The following is an 18809-nucleotide window of genomic DNA, read 5'->3' on the forward strand; positions in this document are numbered from 1 at the left end:
GACACCCCCAGTTCCTACTGAACTCCAAGCTGGGGAACCCCCAGTCCCTTCTGACCCCCAAACTGGGGAACCCCCGGTCCCTTCTGACCCCCAAACTGGGGAACCATCAGTCCATTCTGACGCCCCAAACTGGGGCACCCCCAGTCCCTTCTGACCCCCAAACCGGGGAACTCCCAGTTCCTACTGAACTCCAAACTGGGGAACCCCCAGTCCCTTCTGCCCCCTCAAACTCGGCCCCCCCTGTGCCCCAAAGCAGAGCACTCCCCAGTCCCTTCTGCACCCCAAACTGGGACACCCCCAGTTCCTACTGAACTCCAAACTGGGGCACCCCCAGTCCCTTCTGACCCCCAAACTGGGGAACCATCAGTCCATTCTGACCCCCCAAACTGGGGAACCATCAGTTCCTTCTGACCCCCAAACTGGGGAACCCCCAGTTCCTTCTGACCCCCAAACTGGGGAACCATCAGTCCATTCTGACCCCCCAAACTGGGGCACCCCCAGTCCCTTCTGCCCCCCAAACTGGGGAACCATCAGTCCATTCTGACCCCCAAACTGGGGCACCTCCAGTTCCTTCTGACCCCCAAACTGGGGAACCCCCAGTCCCTTCTGACCCCCAAACTGGGGCACCCCCAGTCCCTTCTGATGCCCAAACTGGGGAACTCCCAGTTCCTACTGAACTCCAAACTGGGAAACCCTCAGTCCATTCTGACCCCCCAAACTGGGGCACCCCCAGTCCCTTCTGCCCCCCAAACTCGGCCCCCCCTGTGCCCCAAAGCAAAGCACTCCCCAGTCCCTTCTGCACCCCAAACTGGGACACCCCCAGTTCCTACTGAACTCCAAACTGGGACACCACCAGTCCCCTTCTGCCCCCCAAACTGGAGCCCCCCCGGTTCCTTCTGGACCCTAAACTGGGCCCCCCCAGTTCCTACTGAACCCCAAACTGGGCCCCCCCAGTTCCTTCGGCCCCCCCAAACTGGGCCCCCCCCAGTTCCTTCTGCACCCCCAAACTGGGCCCCCCCAGTTCCTACTGAACCCCAAACTGGGCCCCCCCAGTTCCTTCGGCCCCCCCCAAACTGGGCCCCCCCAGTTCCTACTGAACCCCAAACTGGGCCCCCCCAGTTCCTTCTGCACCCCCAAACTGGGCCCCCCCAGTTCCTCCCTTTACGCCCGCCGCGCTGTGACGTCACGGAGGGGGCGTGGCCACACGTGGACGAAGAGGCTGAAGCGTCCGCAGTTGCCGGGGCAACTGGGGGTCGGGGGCACGTGACCCCAATCTTCCCTCTGTGATTGGATCCCTCTGGCCCCGCCCCACTATTGGCCCCGCCCCCTCGTCCCTGACTGACCGCTCACGCGCCCCCCAACCACGCTCCAAGATGGCGGCGGCGGTGGTGGTGGCCGGGAGGGGCTGAGCGGAGCGAGCCCGCAGGTACCGGGGGGGAGACCGGGGGGGGACCCGGGGGGGGACCCGGGGGGGGCCGGGGGTCCAACAGCCCTCGTCCTGCCCCCCCCGCCCCCCGCCCCCAGCAACGCGGGGGCTCCTGGGACCCGGCCCCAACCCCCACCCTGCCCCCCCTATCTTCCCCCAATCTTTGTGGCCCCCCACTGCCCCCCCCGACCCCCCCGCAGCCCCCCCAGAGCCCCTGACCCCCCCATACTGAGACACCCCCAGTTCCTTATACCCCCCCCCCCAAACCAGAGCACCCACAGCCCCCTCCGTCCCACAAACTGGGCCCCCCCCCAGTTCCTCCTGGACCTCCCCCCCCCACATACCCCAAAGCCAGGGCCCCCCCAGTTCCTTCTGCACCCCAAACTGGGCACCCCCTATCGACTCCTTGTGCCACAGCCCCCCCCGATCCTCTGACTCTCCCTGTCCCCCCTCTGACCCCCCCCCAACCCTTCTGACCCCCCCACTGCCCCCTCACCCCCCAGCTGCCCCCGACCCCCTCTCCTGCAGGCCAGGCCCCCCCCGCTGCCCTCACCCCCCGAGCCCTCTCTGCAGCCCCCCCAGCTTCCCCTGACCCCCCCAGCTCCCCTCAACCCTGCCCGCAGCCCCCTTGAACCTCCCTGACCCCCCTCTCTCTCGGCGACCCCCCCCAGCTCCCCTTGACCCCCCAACCCTTCTCTGCAGCCCCCCTGACCCCCCCTTTTTCCCAGCAGCCCCCCCCAGCTCCCCCTGACACCCCAACCCCTCTCTGCAGCCCCCCTGGACCCCCCCGACCCCCCTTTCTCCCAGCAGCCCCCCCAGCTCCTCTGACAGCCCAACCCATCTCCGCAGCCCCCCTGGACCCCCCCGACCCCCCCTTTCTCCCAGCAGCCCCCCCAGTTCCCCTGACCCCCCAACCCGTCTCTGCAGCCCCCCTGGACCCCCCCTGACCCCCCCCTTTTTCCCAGCAGCCCCCCCCAGCTCCCCCTGACCCCCCAACCCCTCTCCGCAGCCCCCCTGGACCCCCCCTGTCCCCCCTTTTTCCTGGCAGCCCCCCAGCTCCCCCTGTCCCCCCCTTTTTCCCGGCAACCCCCCAGCTCCCCCTGTCCCCCCCTTTTTCCTGGCAGCCCCCCAGCTCCCCTCTGTCCCCCCTTTTTCCTGGCAGCCCCCCAGCTCCCCCTGACCCCCCTTTTTCCTGGCAGCTCCCTCTGACCCCCCCTTTTTCCCGGCAGCCCCCCAGCTCCCCCCTGTCCCCCCTTTTTCCCAGCAGCCCCCCAGCTCCCCCCTGTCCCCCCTTTTTCCCGGCAGCCCCCCAGCTCCCCCCTGTCCCCCTCTTTTTCCCGGCAGCCCCCCAGCTCCCCCCTGTCCCCCCCTTTTTCCCAGCAGCCCCTCAGCTCCCCCTGTCCCCCCTTTTTCCCGGCAGCCCCCCAGCTCCCCCCTGTCCCCCCTTTTTCCCGGCAGCCCCCCCCGCCATGCTGCGGCGGCTGCTGGAGCGGCCCCGCTCGCTCGCCCTCTTGGTCGCCAGTCAGTTCGCCTTCATCGCCTATTTCTCGCTGGGGGGGTTCCGCACGCTGACGGCGCTCTTCGCCCGCGCCGCCGCGCCCGCCGTCGACTATTCCCGCACCCACGATGTCTACGCCAACCTCAGCCGCCTCCTGCCCCGGCGGCTCGACGGCGACCCCGCGCGCCCGCTGCCGCTCTGCCCCGAGCGCTCGCCCCTGCTCGGTGAGGGCGGAAAAGGGGGGGGACGGGGAACCCCAGGGCGAGAGCCACACCTCCCTGGGCACGGGGGGGGGAGGAGGAAAGAGACCGCCTCGGCTCCCCCAGGGGCAGAAACGGGACCCTCTGTGTGATGGGGGGCAGAACGGACCCCCCTCATCCCCCCAGGGGCAGGAATGGGACCCTCTGTGTGATGGGGGGCAGAACGGACCCCCCTCTTCCCCCCCAGGGGCAGGAATGGGACCCTCTGTGCGATGGGGGGCAGAACGGACCCCCCTCTTCCCCCCCAGGGGCAGGAATGGGACCCTCTGTGTGATGGGGGGCAGAACGGACCCCCCTCGTCCCCCCCAGGGGCAGGAAGGGGACCCCTCTGTGTGATGGGGGGCAGAACGGACCCCCCTCGTCCCCCCCAGGGGCAGGAATGGGACCCCTCTGTGTGATGGGGGGCAGAACGGACCCCCCTCTTCCCCCCCAGGGCAGGAATGGGACCCTCTGTGTGATGGGGGGCAGAACGGACCCCCCTCTTCCCCCCCAGGGGCAGGAATGGGACCCTCTGTGCGATGGGGGGCAGAACGGACCCCCCTCTTCCCCCCCAGGGGCAGGAATGGGACCCTCTGTGTGATGGGGGGCAGAACGGACCCCCCTCGTCCCCCCCAGGGGCAGGAAGGGGACCCCTCTGTGTGATGGGGGGCAGAACGGACCCCCCTCATCCCCCCCAGGGGCAGGAATGGGACTCTTTGTGTGATGGGGGGCAGAACTGACCCCCCTCGTCGCCCCCAGGGGCAGAAACGGGACCCCTTTGTGCAATGGGGGGCAGAACGGACCCCCCTCGTCCCCCCCAGGGGCAGAAACGGGACCCCTCTGTGCGATGGGGGGCAGAACGGACCCCCCTTGTCCCTCCAGGGCAAGAACTGGACCCCCCCGTGCCGTGGGACCCTCCCTCATCCCCCCAGGGATGAACCAGACCCCCCTGTGCCGTGGGACCCCCCCTTGTCCCCCAAGAGAGGATCCAGACCCCCCTGTGCCGTGGGACCCCCCCGAGGGCGGCAGAGCCATGCGGGAGGTTTGGGGCTGGGGGTTCCCTCCCCTGGGGAGGGGGTGCCAGGCCGGGGGTGCCATCCCGGCGCCCCCCCAGCTCCTCCCCCCCCCCCCCCCGGCAGTGGGGCCGCTGACCGTCAGCTTCAGCCGAGTGCCGACGCTGGAGCAGATCCAGGCCAAGAACCCGGGGGTGTGGGAGGGGGGCCGCTATCAGCCCCCCGACTGCGAGCCGCGCTCCCGCACCGCCGTCATCATCCCCCACCGCAACCGCGAGGCTCACCTGGGCCACCTCCTCTACTACCTTCACCCCTTCCTGCAGCGCCAGCAGCTCCGCTACGGCATCTACGTCATCCACCAGGTGAGCTCTGCCCGGCACCGCGGCCTTTGCCGAGCACCAAGGGCTTCACCGTGGTCTTTGCCGGATACCGGGATCTTCACGAGGCGCTTTGCCAGGCACAGGGGGGCTTCACCGGGAGCTTTGCCGAGCACCAAAGGCTTCTCCCAGGGCTTCACCGGGCACTGGAGGCTCCATCAGGAGCTTTGCCGGGCAATGGGGGCTTCACCGGGGCTTTGTGGGCACCGATGGCTTCACCGGAGGCTTCCCCAGGGACTTTATTGAGCACCGAGGGCTTTACGAGGTGGTTTGCCAGGCACGGGGATGGTTGGCCAAGCACCAAGAGCTTCTCCCAGGGCTTTGCTGGTCACCAAGGTCTTCACTGGAGGCATCACCAGGGGCTTTGTGGGCACCGATGGCTTCACCGGAGGCTTCCCCAGGCACCACCGGGTGCTTCTCAAGGGGCTTTGGGGGGTTGGCCGAGCACCAAGAGCTTCTCGCAGGGCTTTGCTGGTCACCAAGGTCTTCACCGAGGCATCACCAGGGGCTTTGTGGGCACTGATGGCTTCACCGGAGGCTTCCCCAGGCACCACCGGGTGCTTCTCAAGGGGCTTTGGGGGGTTGGCCAAGCACCAAGAGCTTCTCGCAGGGCTTTGCTGGTCACCAAGGTCTTCACTGGAGGCATCACCAAGGGCTTTGCCGGGCGATGTGGGCTTCACCGGGGCTTTGTGGGCACCGATGGCTTCACCGGAGGCTTCCCCAGGCACCACCGGGTGCTTCTCAAGGGGCTTTGGGGGGTTGGCCGAGCACCAAGAGCTTCTCGCAGGGCTTTGCTGGTCACCAAGGTCTTCACCGAGGCATCACCAGGGGCTTTGTGGGCACCGATGGCTTCACCAGAGGCTTCCCCAAGCACCACTGGGTGCTTCTCAAGGGGCTTTGGGGGGTTGGCCAAGCACCAAGAGCTTCTCGCAGGGCTTTGCTGGTCACCAAGGTCTTCACTGGAGGCATCACCAGGGGCTTTGTGGGCACCGATGGCTTCACCGGAGGCTTCCCCGGGCACCACCGGGTGCTTCTCAAGGGGCTTTGGGGGGTTGGCCGAGCACCAAGAGCTTCTCGCAGGGCTTTGCTGGTCACCAAGGTCTTCACTGGAGGCATCACCAAGGGCTTTGCCGGGCGATGTGGGCTTCACCGGGGCTTTGTGGGCACCGATGGCTTCACTGGAGGCTTCCCCGGGCACCACCGGGTGCTTCTCAAGGGGCTTTGGGGGGCAATAGTGGCTTCACCGGGGGCTTTGCCGGGCGCTTTGGGCTTCCCCAGGGCTTTGTGGGTGCCGATGGCTTCACCGGGGCCTTCCCGCAGGCCGGAAACTCCACCTTCAACCGAGCGAAGCTGCTGAACGTGGGCGTGAAGGAGGCGTTGAAGGACGAAGAGTGGGATTGTCTCTTCCTCCACGACGTTGACCTCATCCCCGAGAACGACCACAACCTCTACACCTGCGACCCCTGGAACCCCAAACACGTCTCGGTGGCCATGAACAAATTCGGGTACAGGTGAGGAGCCCCGGGGACCACCGGGAGCCGCTCCCCGGCTCCGGTTCAGCGTCTCCGTCTCCCGCAGCCTTCCGTACTCCCAATATTTCGGTGGAGTCTCGGCGCTGACCCCCGATCAGTACATGAAGATCAATGGGTTCCCCAACGAGTATTGGGGTTGGGGCGGTGAGGACGACGACATCGCCACCAGGTGGGACAGTGGGTGATCCTGGGGGGGGGGACACGGGATACCCCCAACGGGGGCGGGGGACAGCGCGGTGACGCGGGGGCTCATCCGTAGGGTGCGCCTGGCCGGGATGAAGATCGCCCGTCCGCCCATCGCCATCGGCCACTACAAGATGGTCAAACACAAGAGCGACAAAGGCAACGAGGAGAACCCCCACAGGTTGGGGGGCTGCAGGGATTGGGGGGCGGGGGGGGCTGGAAAAGGGGTACAAGGGGTCTGCGGCAGCAGTGGGGCATCCAGAGGGATGGAAAGGAGGGGGCTGGAGGGGCCCGGTAAGGGGGCTGGGAATCCTGGGGGGCCCTGGGGAGGGTCCTGAGAATCCTGGGGGGTGCACTTAGGGTCGTGGGGGGCCCTGGGGAGGGTCCTGAGAATCCTGGGGGGTGCAGTTAGGGTCATGGGAGCCCTGGGGAGGGTCCTGGGAATCCTGGGGGGCACAGTTAGGGTCCTGGGGGGTACAGTTAGGGTCCTGGGGGGCCCTGGGGAGGGTCCTGGGAATCCTGGGGGGTATAATTAGGGTCCTGGGGGGCCCTGAGAATCCTGGGGGGTACAGTTGGGGTCCTGGGGGGCCCTGGGGAGGGTCCTGGGAATTCTGGGGGGTACAATTAGGGTCCTGGGGGGCCCTGGGGATGGTCCTGGGAATCCTGGGGGGGTACAATTAGGGTCCTGGGGGGCCCTGGGGAGGGTCCTGGGAATCCTGGGGGGCACAGTTAGGGTCCTGGGGGGCCCTGAGAATCCTGGGGGGTACAGTTGGGGTCCTGGGGGGCCCTGGGGAGGGTCCTGGGAATCCTGGGGGGCACAGTTAGGGTCCTGGGGGTCCTGGGGAGGGTCCTGGGAATCCTGGGGGGCACAGTTAGGGTCCTGGGGGGGGGCCCTGGAGAGGGTCCTGGGAATCCTGGGGGGTACAATTAGGTTCCTGGGGGGCCCTGGGGAGGGTCCTGGGAATCCTGGGGGGCCCTGAGAATCCTGGGGGGTACAGTTGGGGTCCTGGGGGGCCCTGGGGAGGGTCCTGGGAATCCTGGGGGGCACAGTTAGGGTCCTGGGGGGCCCTGGGGAGGGTCCTGAGAATCCTGGGGAGTGCAGTTAGGGTCCTGGGGGGGCCTCGGGGAGGGTCCTGGCAATCCTGGGGGTTTCAGTTGGGGTCCTGGGGGGTACATTTGGGGTCTTGGGGGTCCCTGAGGAGGGTCTTGGGGGTCCCGGTGAGGGTTTTGGGGTCCCAGCAGCGGTGCTCCGGCTCGGCCATCCCCGGCAGGTTCGATCTGCTGATCCGCACGCAGCGGATGTGGACTCAGGACGGGATGAACTCGCTGACGTACACGCTGCTCGCCAAGGAGCTGCGCCCGCTCTACACCAACCTCACCGTGGACATCGGCACCGACCCCCGCGGCCACCGGCCACCGGGCCACGAGGGCCACCGGCACCGCAGCAGCACCAGCCTGTTCCGCGAGGAGATGCTGCGCCAGGCGCCGCGGGACGCAGCGCGGTGGGGCGAACAGGGGCTGCCGCGCGCCCCGCGCCTGCCCACGGCCACCGTGCCGCCGGCCAACCGCACCGGATCCACGCTCACCATCACCCAACGCAGCCCACCGAGCGTTGCCGACGCTCGCCGGGCCAACGGCGCGGCGCGGGACGAGGGGACGCTGGGTAACCAAAGCGAGCCGCGGCGCTTCCGTTAACACCGCAGCGCCGCACGGACTCTGCCGGGAAAGGGACTCTCAGCGGACGGTGAAGCGCAGCTCCGGAGAGACTGGGGGAGCGGCGAGCGCCGGGGCGGAGGGGGCACCCCAGAAGAAGGCGCCGGGGGTCCCCGTGCCCGGCGGCGGTGGCGGCCGCGGCCGCGCTGCGGCGTGCGGGTATTTATTCTATTTATGAGCCGCAATCTGGACCTTTATAAGGGTTTTTCAATTAAAAATACACTTTGTCCTAGAGCGGTGTGGGGGGGGGGGGCGTCTGCGGGAACCGGGAAAAAGGGGGTTCAGGGGGGTTCGGGGTCAGCTCAGCCCCCCCAGTAACCGCCCCACGGCCGCTTTGGCGCTGGCGATGCAGTCGTTGACGGAGACACCGGCGTAGGAGGCTCCGATGAGGCTGAAGGGAAGGCGCCGCTCGGCCACGAAGCGGGCGATGCGCTCTGCGGGGAAAGGGGGTGCAGGCGGTGGGACCCCCCCTCACTGTGGGGCAGGGACCCCCCCCTGTGGGCCCTGTGGGGCAGGACACCCCCATTGGGGACAGGACACCCCCCGTGGGGCAGGGATCCCCCCCCATTGGGGACAGGGACCCCCCCCTGTGGGGACAGGGCACCCCCATTGGGGACTGGGACCCCCCTGTGGGGACAGGGGACCCCCCCCATTGGGGACAGGGACCCCCCAATGAGGAGAGGGGGTGCAGAACCCCCTTTACCTGTGCGCTGCCAGTGGCCCACAGTGTACTGGGGGATACATGCCTGGAGGGGCGGGGGGGGGGAAGTGGCTGGTGAGACCCCAGAGCCCCCCCCAAAAAAGGCCCCAGAGCACCCCCAAACGCCCCAGAGCCCCCCATAGATACCCCTGAACCCCCTCAGACACCCCAAAGTCCCCCTGATGCCCCAGGGTCCCCCTCAAATGCTCCAGAGACCATCCCAGACCCCCCCCCAGATGCCCCAGAACCCCCTCAGACACCCCAAAGCCCCCCCGATGCCTCAGAGCCTCCCCTGACACCCCTCAAACACCCCCAAGATGCCCCAAAGCCCCCCCCCGATGCCCCAGACACCTCCCAGATGCCCCAGAACCCCCTCAGACACCCCAAAGCCCCCCTCAAATGCTCCAGAGCCCCCCCAGGCACCCCTCAAACACCCCCAAAGCCCCCCTCAAATGCTCCAGAGGCCCCCAGGCACCCCTCAAACACCCCCAAGACCCCCAAAGCCCCCCTCAAATGCTCCAGAGACCACCCCAGAGCCCCCCCAGATGCCCCAGAACCCCCTCAGACACCCCAGAGCCCCCCTCAAATGCTCCAGAGACCACCCTAGAGCCCCCCCAGACACCCCAAAGCCCGCCCAGATGACCCAAAGCCCCCCTCAAATGCTCCAGAGACCACCCCAGGGCCCCCCTAGATGCCCCAGAGCCCCCTCAGACAACCATCAAACACCCCCCAGATGCCCCAAAGCCCCCCTCAAATGCTCCAAAGACCACCCCAGAGCCCCCCATGATGCCCCAGAATCCACCCAGCCCCCCCCAAGATGCCCCCCAACCCCCTCAGACACCCCAAAGCCCCCCTCAAATGCTCCAGAGCCCCCCTCAAATGCTCCAGAGACCACCCCAGAGCCCCCCATGATGCCCCAGGATCCACCCAGCCCCCCCCCAGATGCCCCCCAACCCCCTCAGACACCCCAAAGCCCCTCTGATGCCCCAGAGCCCCCCTCAAATGCCCCAGAGAACACCCCAGAGCCCCTCAGAGACCCCAAAGATGCCCCAAAGCCCCCCCTCAAATGGTCCGGAATCCCCCCAGACCCCCCCGAACCCCCTCAGCCCCCCACCCGGTGCACGCGGACGATGGCGTGGGTGGGCTCGTGCCGCAGCCCCAGGTGGTCCCGCACAGCCGCCTGCGCCCGCTGCCGCAGCATCGCCGGAGCCGCCGCCGCGCCCAGGCTGCTCTCGAACCACGCGCCCCCCAACATCACCTGCGGTGGGAGAGAGCCCCCCCCAGATCCCACCTGAGCCCCTTCCCCCTGGATGGGGACCCTGAGACCCCTGGATCCGCCCTGGCCCCCCCCCTAAATAGGAACCCACAGGTCCCCCCATGAATAGGACCCCGGAGACCCCCCCAGATCCCACCGGGGACTCCCCCTGGACTGTGAGACCCCCCCCAAATCCGACCTGGGACCCTCCTGATCTAGACCTTGAGACTCCCCAGATCTGACCTGTGCCCCCCACCCCAGACTGGGACCCCGAGACCCACAGATCCAACCTGAGCCCCCCCCGGATAGGGACCCTGAGACCCCCCCCGATCGGACATAGGCCCCCCCAGATCAGGACTGTGAAACCCCCAGATCCAACCTTTGCCCCACACCCCAGATTGGGACCCTGAGACCCACAGATCTGACCTGTGCCCCCCCAGATCCGATCTATGCCCCCCACCCCAGATTGGGACCCCGAGACCCACAGATCTGACCTGTGCCCCCCCAGATCCGACCTGTGCCCCCCACCCCAGACTGGGACCCCGAGACCCTTAGAGACCCCCCTAGATCCCACCTGGGCACCCCCAGATGGGGACCCTGAGACCCCCAGATGCAACCTGAGCCCCCCACCCCAGATTGGGACCCCGAGACCCACAGATCTGACCTGTGCCCCCCCAGATCCGACCTGTGCCCCCCATCCCAGATTGGGACCCTGAGACCCTTAGAGACCCCCCTAGATCCCACCTGGGCACCCCCAGATGGGGACCCTGAGACCCCCCCCCCCAATCTGACATAGACCCCCCCCAGATCAGGACTGTGAGACCCCCAGATCCGACCTATGCCCCCCACCCCAGACTGGGACCCTGAGACCCCCCCCTAGATCCCACCTGGGCCCCCCCAGATGGGGACCCTGAGCCCTCCAGAGACCCCCAGATCCAATCTGCCCCCCCCCCATCCTCCAGATTAGGACCACGAGACCCCCAGATCAGGACTGTGCCCCCCACCCCACAGCAGGTCTATGACCCCCCCCCCCCGGTCTGGAGCCCCCAGTTCCGCCCCGTGCCCCCCCCCCGGCTCCTCACCGTCAGCCGCACGGATCCGGCTGTGCCGTCGTGTTCCGGGAACGCGACGGAGTCGTAGACGATGCCGAGGAGCGCCGGATCCTCGGAAGAGGGGACCAAGTGTCCGAACCCCTGGGGGGGGGGCAGAGAAAGGGGGGGGTCACTCATGGGGCCAGGGGTCACCGCTGGGGTTTGGGGGTCATCCCATGGATTTTGGGGGTCACCCGACGGATTTTGGGAGCCACTCCTGGAGGCTGAGGGGCTCATCTATGGAATGTGGGTCATCGCTGGGGGTCACCGCTGGGTTTTGGGGGTCCCCATGGGTTTTGAGGGTCACCTGTGGGGGTTGAGGGTCTTCCCTCTGGAATGGGGATCAGCCCTGGGTTTTGGGGGTCCCCAGGGGTTTTGGGGGGGTCACCGCTGGGTTTTGGGGGTCACCCCATGGATTTTGGGAGCCACTCCTGGGGGCTGAGGGGCTCATCTATGGAATGTGGGTCATCGCTGGGGGTCACCCCTGGGTTTTGGGGGTCCCCACGGGTTTTGAGGGTCACCCCTGGGTTTTAGGGGTCACCTGTAGGGGCTGGGGGTCTTCCCTCTGGAATGGGGATCAGCCCTGGGTTTTGGGGGTCCCCAGGGGTTTTGGGGGTCACCTGTGGGGGTTGAGGGTCTTCCCTCTGGAATGGGGATCAGCCTTGGGTTTTGGGGGTCCCCAGGGTTTTGGGGGTCACCCGACGGATTTTGGGAGCCACTCCTGGGGGCTGAGGGGCTCATCTATGGAATGTGGGTCATTGCTGGGGGTCACCGCTGGGTTTTGGGGGTCCCCATGGGTTTTGAGGGTCACCTGTGGGGGTTGAGGGTCTTCCCTATGGAATGGGGATCAGCCCTGGGTTTTGGGGGTCCCCAGGAGTTTTGGGGGGGGTCACCGCTGGGTTTTGGGGGTCCCCCCATGGATTTTGGGGGTCACTCCTGGGGGCTGAGGGGCTCATCTATGGAATGTGGGTCATCGCTGGGGGTCACCCCTGGGTTTTGGGGATCCCCAAGGGTTTTGAGGGTCACCTCTGGGTTTTAGGGGTCACCTGTGGGGGTTGAGAGTCTTCCCTATGGAATGGGGGTCAGCCCTGGGTTTTGGGGTCCCTGGGGGGGTCACCCCTGGGTTTTGCGAGTGTCCCAAAGAGGACTGGGGGGTCACTCATGGGCTTCACCGCTGGGTTTTTGGGGGTCACCCCTATGGAATGTGGGTCACTGCTGGGAGTCCCCGCTGGGTTTTGGGGTCCCCCATGGTTTTGGGGTCCCCCCCATCTCACCGTGACGGGTAAGGTGACGCCGCGGTACTGCAGGTTGACCACAGCCACCGAGACGGCCGGGATGGCGCGCAGGTCGCGGGCCAACGGCTCGGCCTCGTCCGGCAGCGCTGCAGCCAGAGCTGCGGAAAAAGGGGGGGTCAGGGGGGGCTCCCCTCTTCCCTGACCTGGGGGGACCCCGGGATCCGGCACCCCGAGCCATACCTGCTGCCGGCAGAGCGCAGACTATGTGGTCAGCCGTCACCGAACCGTCAGGCAGGACGAGCTGTGCGAGAGGGGGGGACACCGGGAATGGGGGGCACCGGGAATGGGGGGGCTCTGGGAAGAGGGAGAGTGGGGGGCACCGGGAATGGGGGGCACCGGGAACGGGGAGAGTGAGGGGCACTGGGAATGGGGGGGCACTGGGAATGGGGGGCACTGGGAAGAGGGAGAGTGGGGGGCACCGGGAATGGGGGGCACCAGGAACGGGGAGAGTGGGGGGCACTGGGAATGGGGGGGCACCGGGAATTGGGGGGGCACCGGGAAGAGGGAGAGTGGGGGCCTCTGGGAATGGGGGGGCTCTGGGAAGAGGGAGAGTGGGGGGCACCGGGAATGGGGGGCACTGAGAAGAGGGAGAGTGGGGGGCTCTGGGAATGGGGGGGCTCTGGGAAGAGGGAGAGTGGGGGGCTCTGGGAATGGGGGGCTCTGGGAATGGGGGGGCTCTGGGAAGAGGGATCGAGACATTGGGGGGACACTGGGAAAAGTGGAGGCACTGGGATCCAGACACTGGGGGGGGACACTGGAAGGGGGGGGCACTGGGATGGGGGGCAGTGGAGGGGGGGGGGGCACTGGGATGGGGAGACACTGGGATCCAGACATTGGGGGGGGGGGGGCACTGGGATGGGGGAGCACTGGAATGGGGGGCACTGGGATCCAGACATTTGGGGGGGGGGCACTAGAAGGGGTGGGGGGGCACTGGGATCCAGACACTGGGGGGGACAATAGGATGGGGGGGGGCACTGGGATGGTGGGGCACTGGAAGGGGGGGCACTGGAAGGGGGGGGGCACTGGGATGGAGGGGGCACTGGGATGGGGGGGGCACTGGGATCCAGACATTGGGGGGGGGGCACTGGAAGGGATGGGGGGGGCACTGGGATTGTGGGGCACTGGAAGGGGGGGGCACTGGGATCGTGAGGCACTGGGATGGGGGGGCACTGGGATGGGGAGCAGTAGAAGGGGGGGGGCACTGGAAGGGGGGGGCACTGGGATGGGGGGGCACTGGAAGGGGTGGGCACTGGGATGGGGGGCACTGGGGGGGGGGCAGTGGAAGGGGGGGCACTGGGATGGGGGGGGCACCGGGATGGGGGGGCACTGGGAGGGGGGGGCACTGGGAGGGGGGGGCACTGGGAGGGGGAGCAGTAGAAGGGGGGGCACTGGAAGGGGGGGGCACTGGAATGGGGGGGGCAGTGGAAGGGGGGGCACTGGGATGGAGGGGGCAGTGGAAGGGGGGGGCACTGGGATGGGGGGGGCAGTGGAAGGGGGGGCAGTGGAAGGGGGGGGCACCGGGAGGGGGGGCACTGGGAGGGGGAGCAGTAGAAGGGGGGGCACTGGAATGGGGGGGGCAGTGGAAGGGGGGGCACTGGGATGGGGGGGGCAGTGGAAGGGGGGGCAGTGGAAGGGGGGGGGCACCGGGAGGGGGGGGGCAGTGGAAGGGGGGGGCACCGGGAGGGGGGGCAGTGGGAGGAGGGGGCACTGGAAGGGGGGGGCAGTGGAAGGGGGGGGGGCACTGGGATGGGGGGTCCCCGGGATGGGGGGTCCCCGGCAGTCCTCCCGTACCTCCCATCGGCCGCAGCGGTGCGGCCGCAGGCGTCGCAGTGCCGCGTGGCAGCGCAGTTGGACGCCGCGGGCGCGCAGGAAGGCGGCCATGGCCTCGGGCAGCGCCTCCATCCCGCCGCGCAGCGACCATTGGCTCCAGCGCTCGGCACGGGCCCGGCGGCACAGCTCCGACGGTGTCCCGCGCTCCGGCCCTGCCCCGCCCGACCAACACCACCGCGGGTCGGAATCAATCCGGGATCGGCCCAATCCAACCCTTCCATCCGGCACCCAACCACGGCCTCTCGGCCCACCGTCCCCCAAACCCCTCCTGGGATGGGGACTCCGACACCTCCCTGGGCACTTCCAGGGGCGGATGACCCTTCCAGGGAAGAACTTCTTCCTGATGTCCCCTCTGACCCTCCCCTGGCGCCGCTCGAGGCCGTTCCCCACGGTCCCATCACCGTGGGAGAAGATCCCTCCTCTCCACACTCTCCCTTCAGGCAATGAGGTCTCCCCTCAGCCTCCTCCTCTCCAGGACAACCAACCCCAGGTCCCTCAGCCGCTCCTCAGAGTCATTCTCCAACCCCTTCCGCAGCTTCGTTGCTCTTCTCTGGACTCTGCAGAGCCTCAACAGCCTTCTTGGAGCGAATTGGACCCAAGATTTGAGGTGTGGCCTCATCAGTGCCGAATATAATCATGGAACGGGTTGGAAGGGACCTCAAAGCTCATCCGGTTCCACCCCTGCCATGGGCAGGGACATCTCCCACGGGATCAGGGGCTCCAAACCCCATCCAACCTGGCCTGGAACCCCTCCAGGGATGGGGCAGCCACCACTGCTCTGGGCAACCTCTTCCAAGGCCTCCCCACCCTCACAGTGAAGAAGTTCCTCTTCATGTCCAGTCTAACTCTGCCCCTCTCCAGTTTATCCCCGTTCCCCCTCGTCCCATCCCCACAGCCTTTATCAACAGCCCCTCCGCAGCTTTCCTGGAGCCCCTTCAGGCACTGGAAGGTCACTCTAAGGTCTCCTCAGAGCCTTTTCCAGGCTGAACAACCCCAACTCTCTCAGCCTGTCCTCGTACGGAGGTTCTCCACCCTCGGATCATCCTTGGAGCCTCCTCTGGACCCGTTCCAACAGCTCCATCTCCTTCTTCTGTTGAGGATTCCAGAACTGGACCCAATCCTCCCGCTGAGGTCTCCCCAGAGAGGAGCAGAGGGGCACAATCCCCTCCCTCCCTGCTGGCCGCGTCGTTTCTGACCCGAGCCAAGATGCTCGTGGCCCCTGGGCCACCGCTGGCCCACGTTCACTCAACCAACACCCCCAGGTCCTTCTCCGCGCACTTTCCAGCCGCTCTTCCCCTCCGGAGCTGCTCGGAGTTGTTGCAGGATCCGGCATTTGACTTGGTGGAATCTCATCCCACTGACCTCAACCCATCGGTCCAACCTGTCGAGATCCTTTGGAGACCCTCAAAACCCTCGAGGAGATCAAAACATCCTCCCAAGCTTAGTGTCACCCCCAAACTCACTGAGGGGACACTCAACGCCTTCCTCCAGGTCATCGCTGAAGATATTGGACCGGACCCAGCGCTGAGCCCCGGGGACGCCCCTGGGGACCCATCTCCCGCTGGAGTGAATGCCCTTGACCACAGCTCTTTGTCCCCACGTGCCACGCCGGCGCCACCCCAACCCTTGTTGCGCTCACCGGAGCCCAACGCCAGGCCGAGCAGCACGGAACCGCGGCGGCGCTCGGCATCAAAGAGCGCGGGGAGGCAGGAGCGGACGCTGAGCGTACGGCAGTCGCCGGCAAACACCCCCCGGCACAAGCTGTCCACGGCGATGTCGGCCATCTGCGGGGACGCGGGCGGTGACTCGGGGCCCACCCGGCAGCTGCCGCGCCCCGATAAGGCCCCGGCGGTATCGCGGGCGCCCACCTCGCGGCCAAAGCGGCGCTGGGTGAAGGCGTGGATGCTCTCGTCGGGCTCCGTCCCGGCCGGCGTCACCAGATCCTGCACGGCGCTCCAGAGCAGCGCCCGCGAGAACGGGGGCACCGGCCGCAGCAGCGCCCTGCGGGCAGGGGGGCACTGGGGACACTGGGGGCACTGGGGGGCACGGGGGGGCACGGGGGGCAGCAGCGCCCTGTGGGCAGGGGTCACTGGGGACACTGGAGGGGGGAGTGGGGGACACTGGGGGGCACTGGGGGCAGCAGCGCCCTGTGGGCAGGGGGGCACTGGGGACACTGGGGGCACTGGGGGGCACCGGCCGCAGCAGCGCCCTGCGGGCAGGGGGCACTGGGGGCACTGGGGGCACTGGGGACACTGGGGACACTGGGGGGCACCGGCCGCAGCAGCGCCCTGCGGGCAGGGGGACACTGGGGGCACTGGGGGGCACGGGGGGCAGCAGCGCCCTGTGGGCAGGGGGGCACTGGGGACACTGGGGACACTGGGGGCAGCAGTGCCCTGTGGGCAGGGGGACACTGGGGGCACTGGGGGGCACTGGGGGCAGCAGCGCCCTGTGGGCAGGGGGGCACTGGGGGGCACTGGGGGCAGCAGTGCCCTGTGGGCAGGGGGGCACTGGGGACACTGGGGGCACTGGGGGGCACTGGGGGCACTGGGGGGGCACCGGCCGCAGCAGCGCCCTGCGGGCAGGGGGACACTGGGGACACTGGGGGGCACTGGGGGCAGCAGTGCCCTGTGGGCAGGGGGACACTGGGGACACTGGGGGGCACTGGGGGCAGCAGTGCCCTGTGGGCAGGGGGGCACTGGGGACACTGGGGGGCACTGGGGGCAGCAGTGCCCTGCGGGCAGGGGAGCACTGGGGACACTGGGGGCACTGGGGGCAGCAGCGCCCTGCGGGCAGGGGGACACTGGGGGGCACTGGGGACACTGGGGGGCACTGGGGGCAGCAGTGCCCTGTGGGCAGGGGAGCACTGGGGGCACTGGGGGGGAGTGGGGGGCACTGGGGACACTGGGGAGCACTGGGGGGCACCGGCCACAGCAGTGCCCTGTGGGCAGGGGGGCTCTGGGGACACTGGGGGGAGCACTGGGGGCAGCAGCACACTGCGGGCAGGGGGACACTGGGGGGCACTGGGGGCCTCATGGGAGGGGTCCCGGGGGGGTTCCCCTTACCGCAGCGCCGAGGGCAGCCGGTGCAGAGCCCCCCCCACGTAGAGGAAGCGATTCCGGGACGCCGGATGGTCCCCGGGGACGGGCAGGATGTCACCCTCCAAGCCGAGCTCCGAGATCTGGGGGGGACATGGGGGGGGGGGGGGGGGGGGGGGGGCACGGGATCAATCCCAGAGGGACCCCGGGAACGTCCCCCCGGAGCCCCATCACCGTGAGCCCCCCATCCCCCAGGACCCCCTCCCCATCACCAGCATGCCCAGCCCCCCCCGGAGCCCCCGGCACCCTCAGGACCTCCTGAACCCCCAAACCCCCCTCCCTATTAGCAGGACCCCCCCCCTCCACAGAACCCCCAGAACCCCCAGAACCCCTTCCCATCACCAGGAACCCCCAGTCCCCTGTATCCTCCCTTAGGACCCCCCCCAGCCCCCCAAGACCCCCTCCCCAGCCCAAACCCCCCCGGACCCCTCCCCACGGCCCCCCCCCAGCCCTCCAGGACCCCCTCCCCATGCTCAGACCCCCCCGGACCCCTCCCCACGGCCCCCCCAGCCCCTCGGGCCCCCCACCAAGCTGAGGGTCTCAGCCCCCGCCGCCCCCGCCGGCCTCACGCCGCGGGGTCCGTGCTCGAAGACGGTTCCATCGGGGTCCCGGGAGCTCTGGAGCCACCCCCCCAACCGGGAACCGGCCTCCAGCAGCACAACCTGCGGGGAACGGGCAGTGACCGGGGGGGGCGCACCGGGACCGGGGGGACACCGGGAGATGGGGAGCAGGGGGGAGAACGGGGGGACACCGGGGGATGAAGAACACGGGGGAAGAATGGGGGGAGAACGAGGGACCGGGGGGACACCGGGAGATGGGGAGCAGGGGGGAGAACGGGGGGACACCGGGGGATGAAGAACACGGGGGAAGAATGGGGGGAGAACGAGGGACCGGGGGGGCACCGGGGGATGGGGAACGAGGGGAACGGGAGGAAAAACGGGGGGACACCGGGGATAGAGAACGGGGAGAGAACGGGGGGACAACGGGGGATGAAGAACACGGGGGGGAGAACGGGAGAACGGGGGGCACCGGGACGGGGGAATGAAGAACACAGGGAAAGCGGGGGGGAAAAACGGGGGAACACCGGGGGATGAAGAACACGGGGGGACCACCAGGACACCGGGATATGGGGAATGGTGGAGAACGGGGGGCACCGGAGCCGGCTGTGCCCCCCCTTACCTTGGGGGGGCGGGGGCTGCGGGCCAGGTGGAAGCAGGCGGCCAGGCCGCTGATGCCGCCCCCCACCACGGCCACGGTCGCCGGCATCGCGGTCGCTACGAGCCGGGACACCGGCACAGGGGACCGCCCCCCCACGTGACTGACAGCGAGGGGGCGTGGCCAGAGGGGAAGGGATTGGCCGCGCTCAACGAGGACACGCCCCCCGCGTGCGTGTCACGCCCACTCCCTGTGAGTGACGGGAAGGGGGCGTGGCCAGCAGCCCCGTAGACCAATCGCGATGAGCCAGGGCGGACGCTGATTGGCTACGCGCATCGAGGCCCCGCCCCCAGCAGGGAATGACAGGCGGAGGGGGCGGAGCCAGACGGACGCAGACGGATATACTG

General features: G+C 68.6%; 2 protein-coding genes across 2 annotated transcripts; one reads left to right on the plus strand and one right to left on the minus strand.

The window, feature by feature from the left end:
- Positions 1-1313: 1313 nt before the first annotated feature.
- Positions 1314-8213, plus strand: B4GALT3 (beta-1,4-galactosyltransferase 3). The gene is made up of 7 exons (XM_054051126.1): positions 1314-1426; positions 2885-3148; positions 4303-4538; positions 5874-6064; positions 6132-6254; positions 6345-6449; positions 7540-8213. The coding sequence occupies exons 2-7, from the start codon at positions 2896-2898 to the stop codon at positions 7961-7963; spliced, it is 1332 nt and encodes a 443-aa protein (XP_053907101.1). The 5' UTR covers positions 1314-1426; positions 2885-2895; the 3' UTR covers positions 7964-8213.
- On the minus strand, positions 8207-18603 carry PPOX (protoporphyrinogen oxidase). The gene is made up of 12 exons (XM_054051125.1): positions 18427-18603; positions 17775-17909; positions 17215-17330; positions 16021-16153; positions 15792-15936; positions 14114-14304; positions 12503-12563; positions 12302-12420; positions 11019-11129; positions 9796-9939; positions 8685-8727; positions 8207-8415 (listed from the first exon to the last, which is right to left on the minus strand). Exons 1-12 carry the CDS (start codon positions 18511-18513, stop codon positions 8279-8281), a joined length of 1422 nt encoding a protein of 473 aa, XP_053907100.1. The 5' UTR covers positions 18514-18603; the 3' UTR covers positions 8207-8278.
- Between the last annotated feature and the right edge of the window lie 206 nt (positions 18604-18809).

This window comes from Cuculus canorus, chromosome 28, assembly GCF_017976375.1.
Source record: "Cuculus canorus isolate bCucCan1 chromosome 28, bCucCan1.pri, whole genome shotgun sequence".
Taxonomy (NCBI): Eukaryota; Metazoa; Chordata; class Aves; order Cuculiformes; family Cuculidae; genus Cuculus; species Cuculus canorus.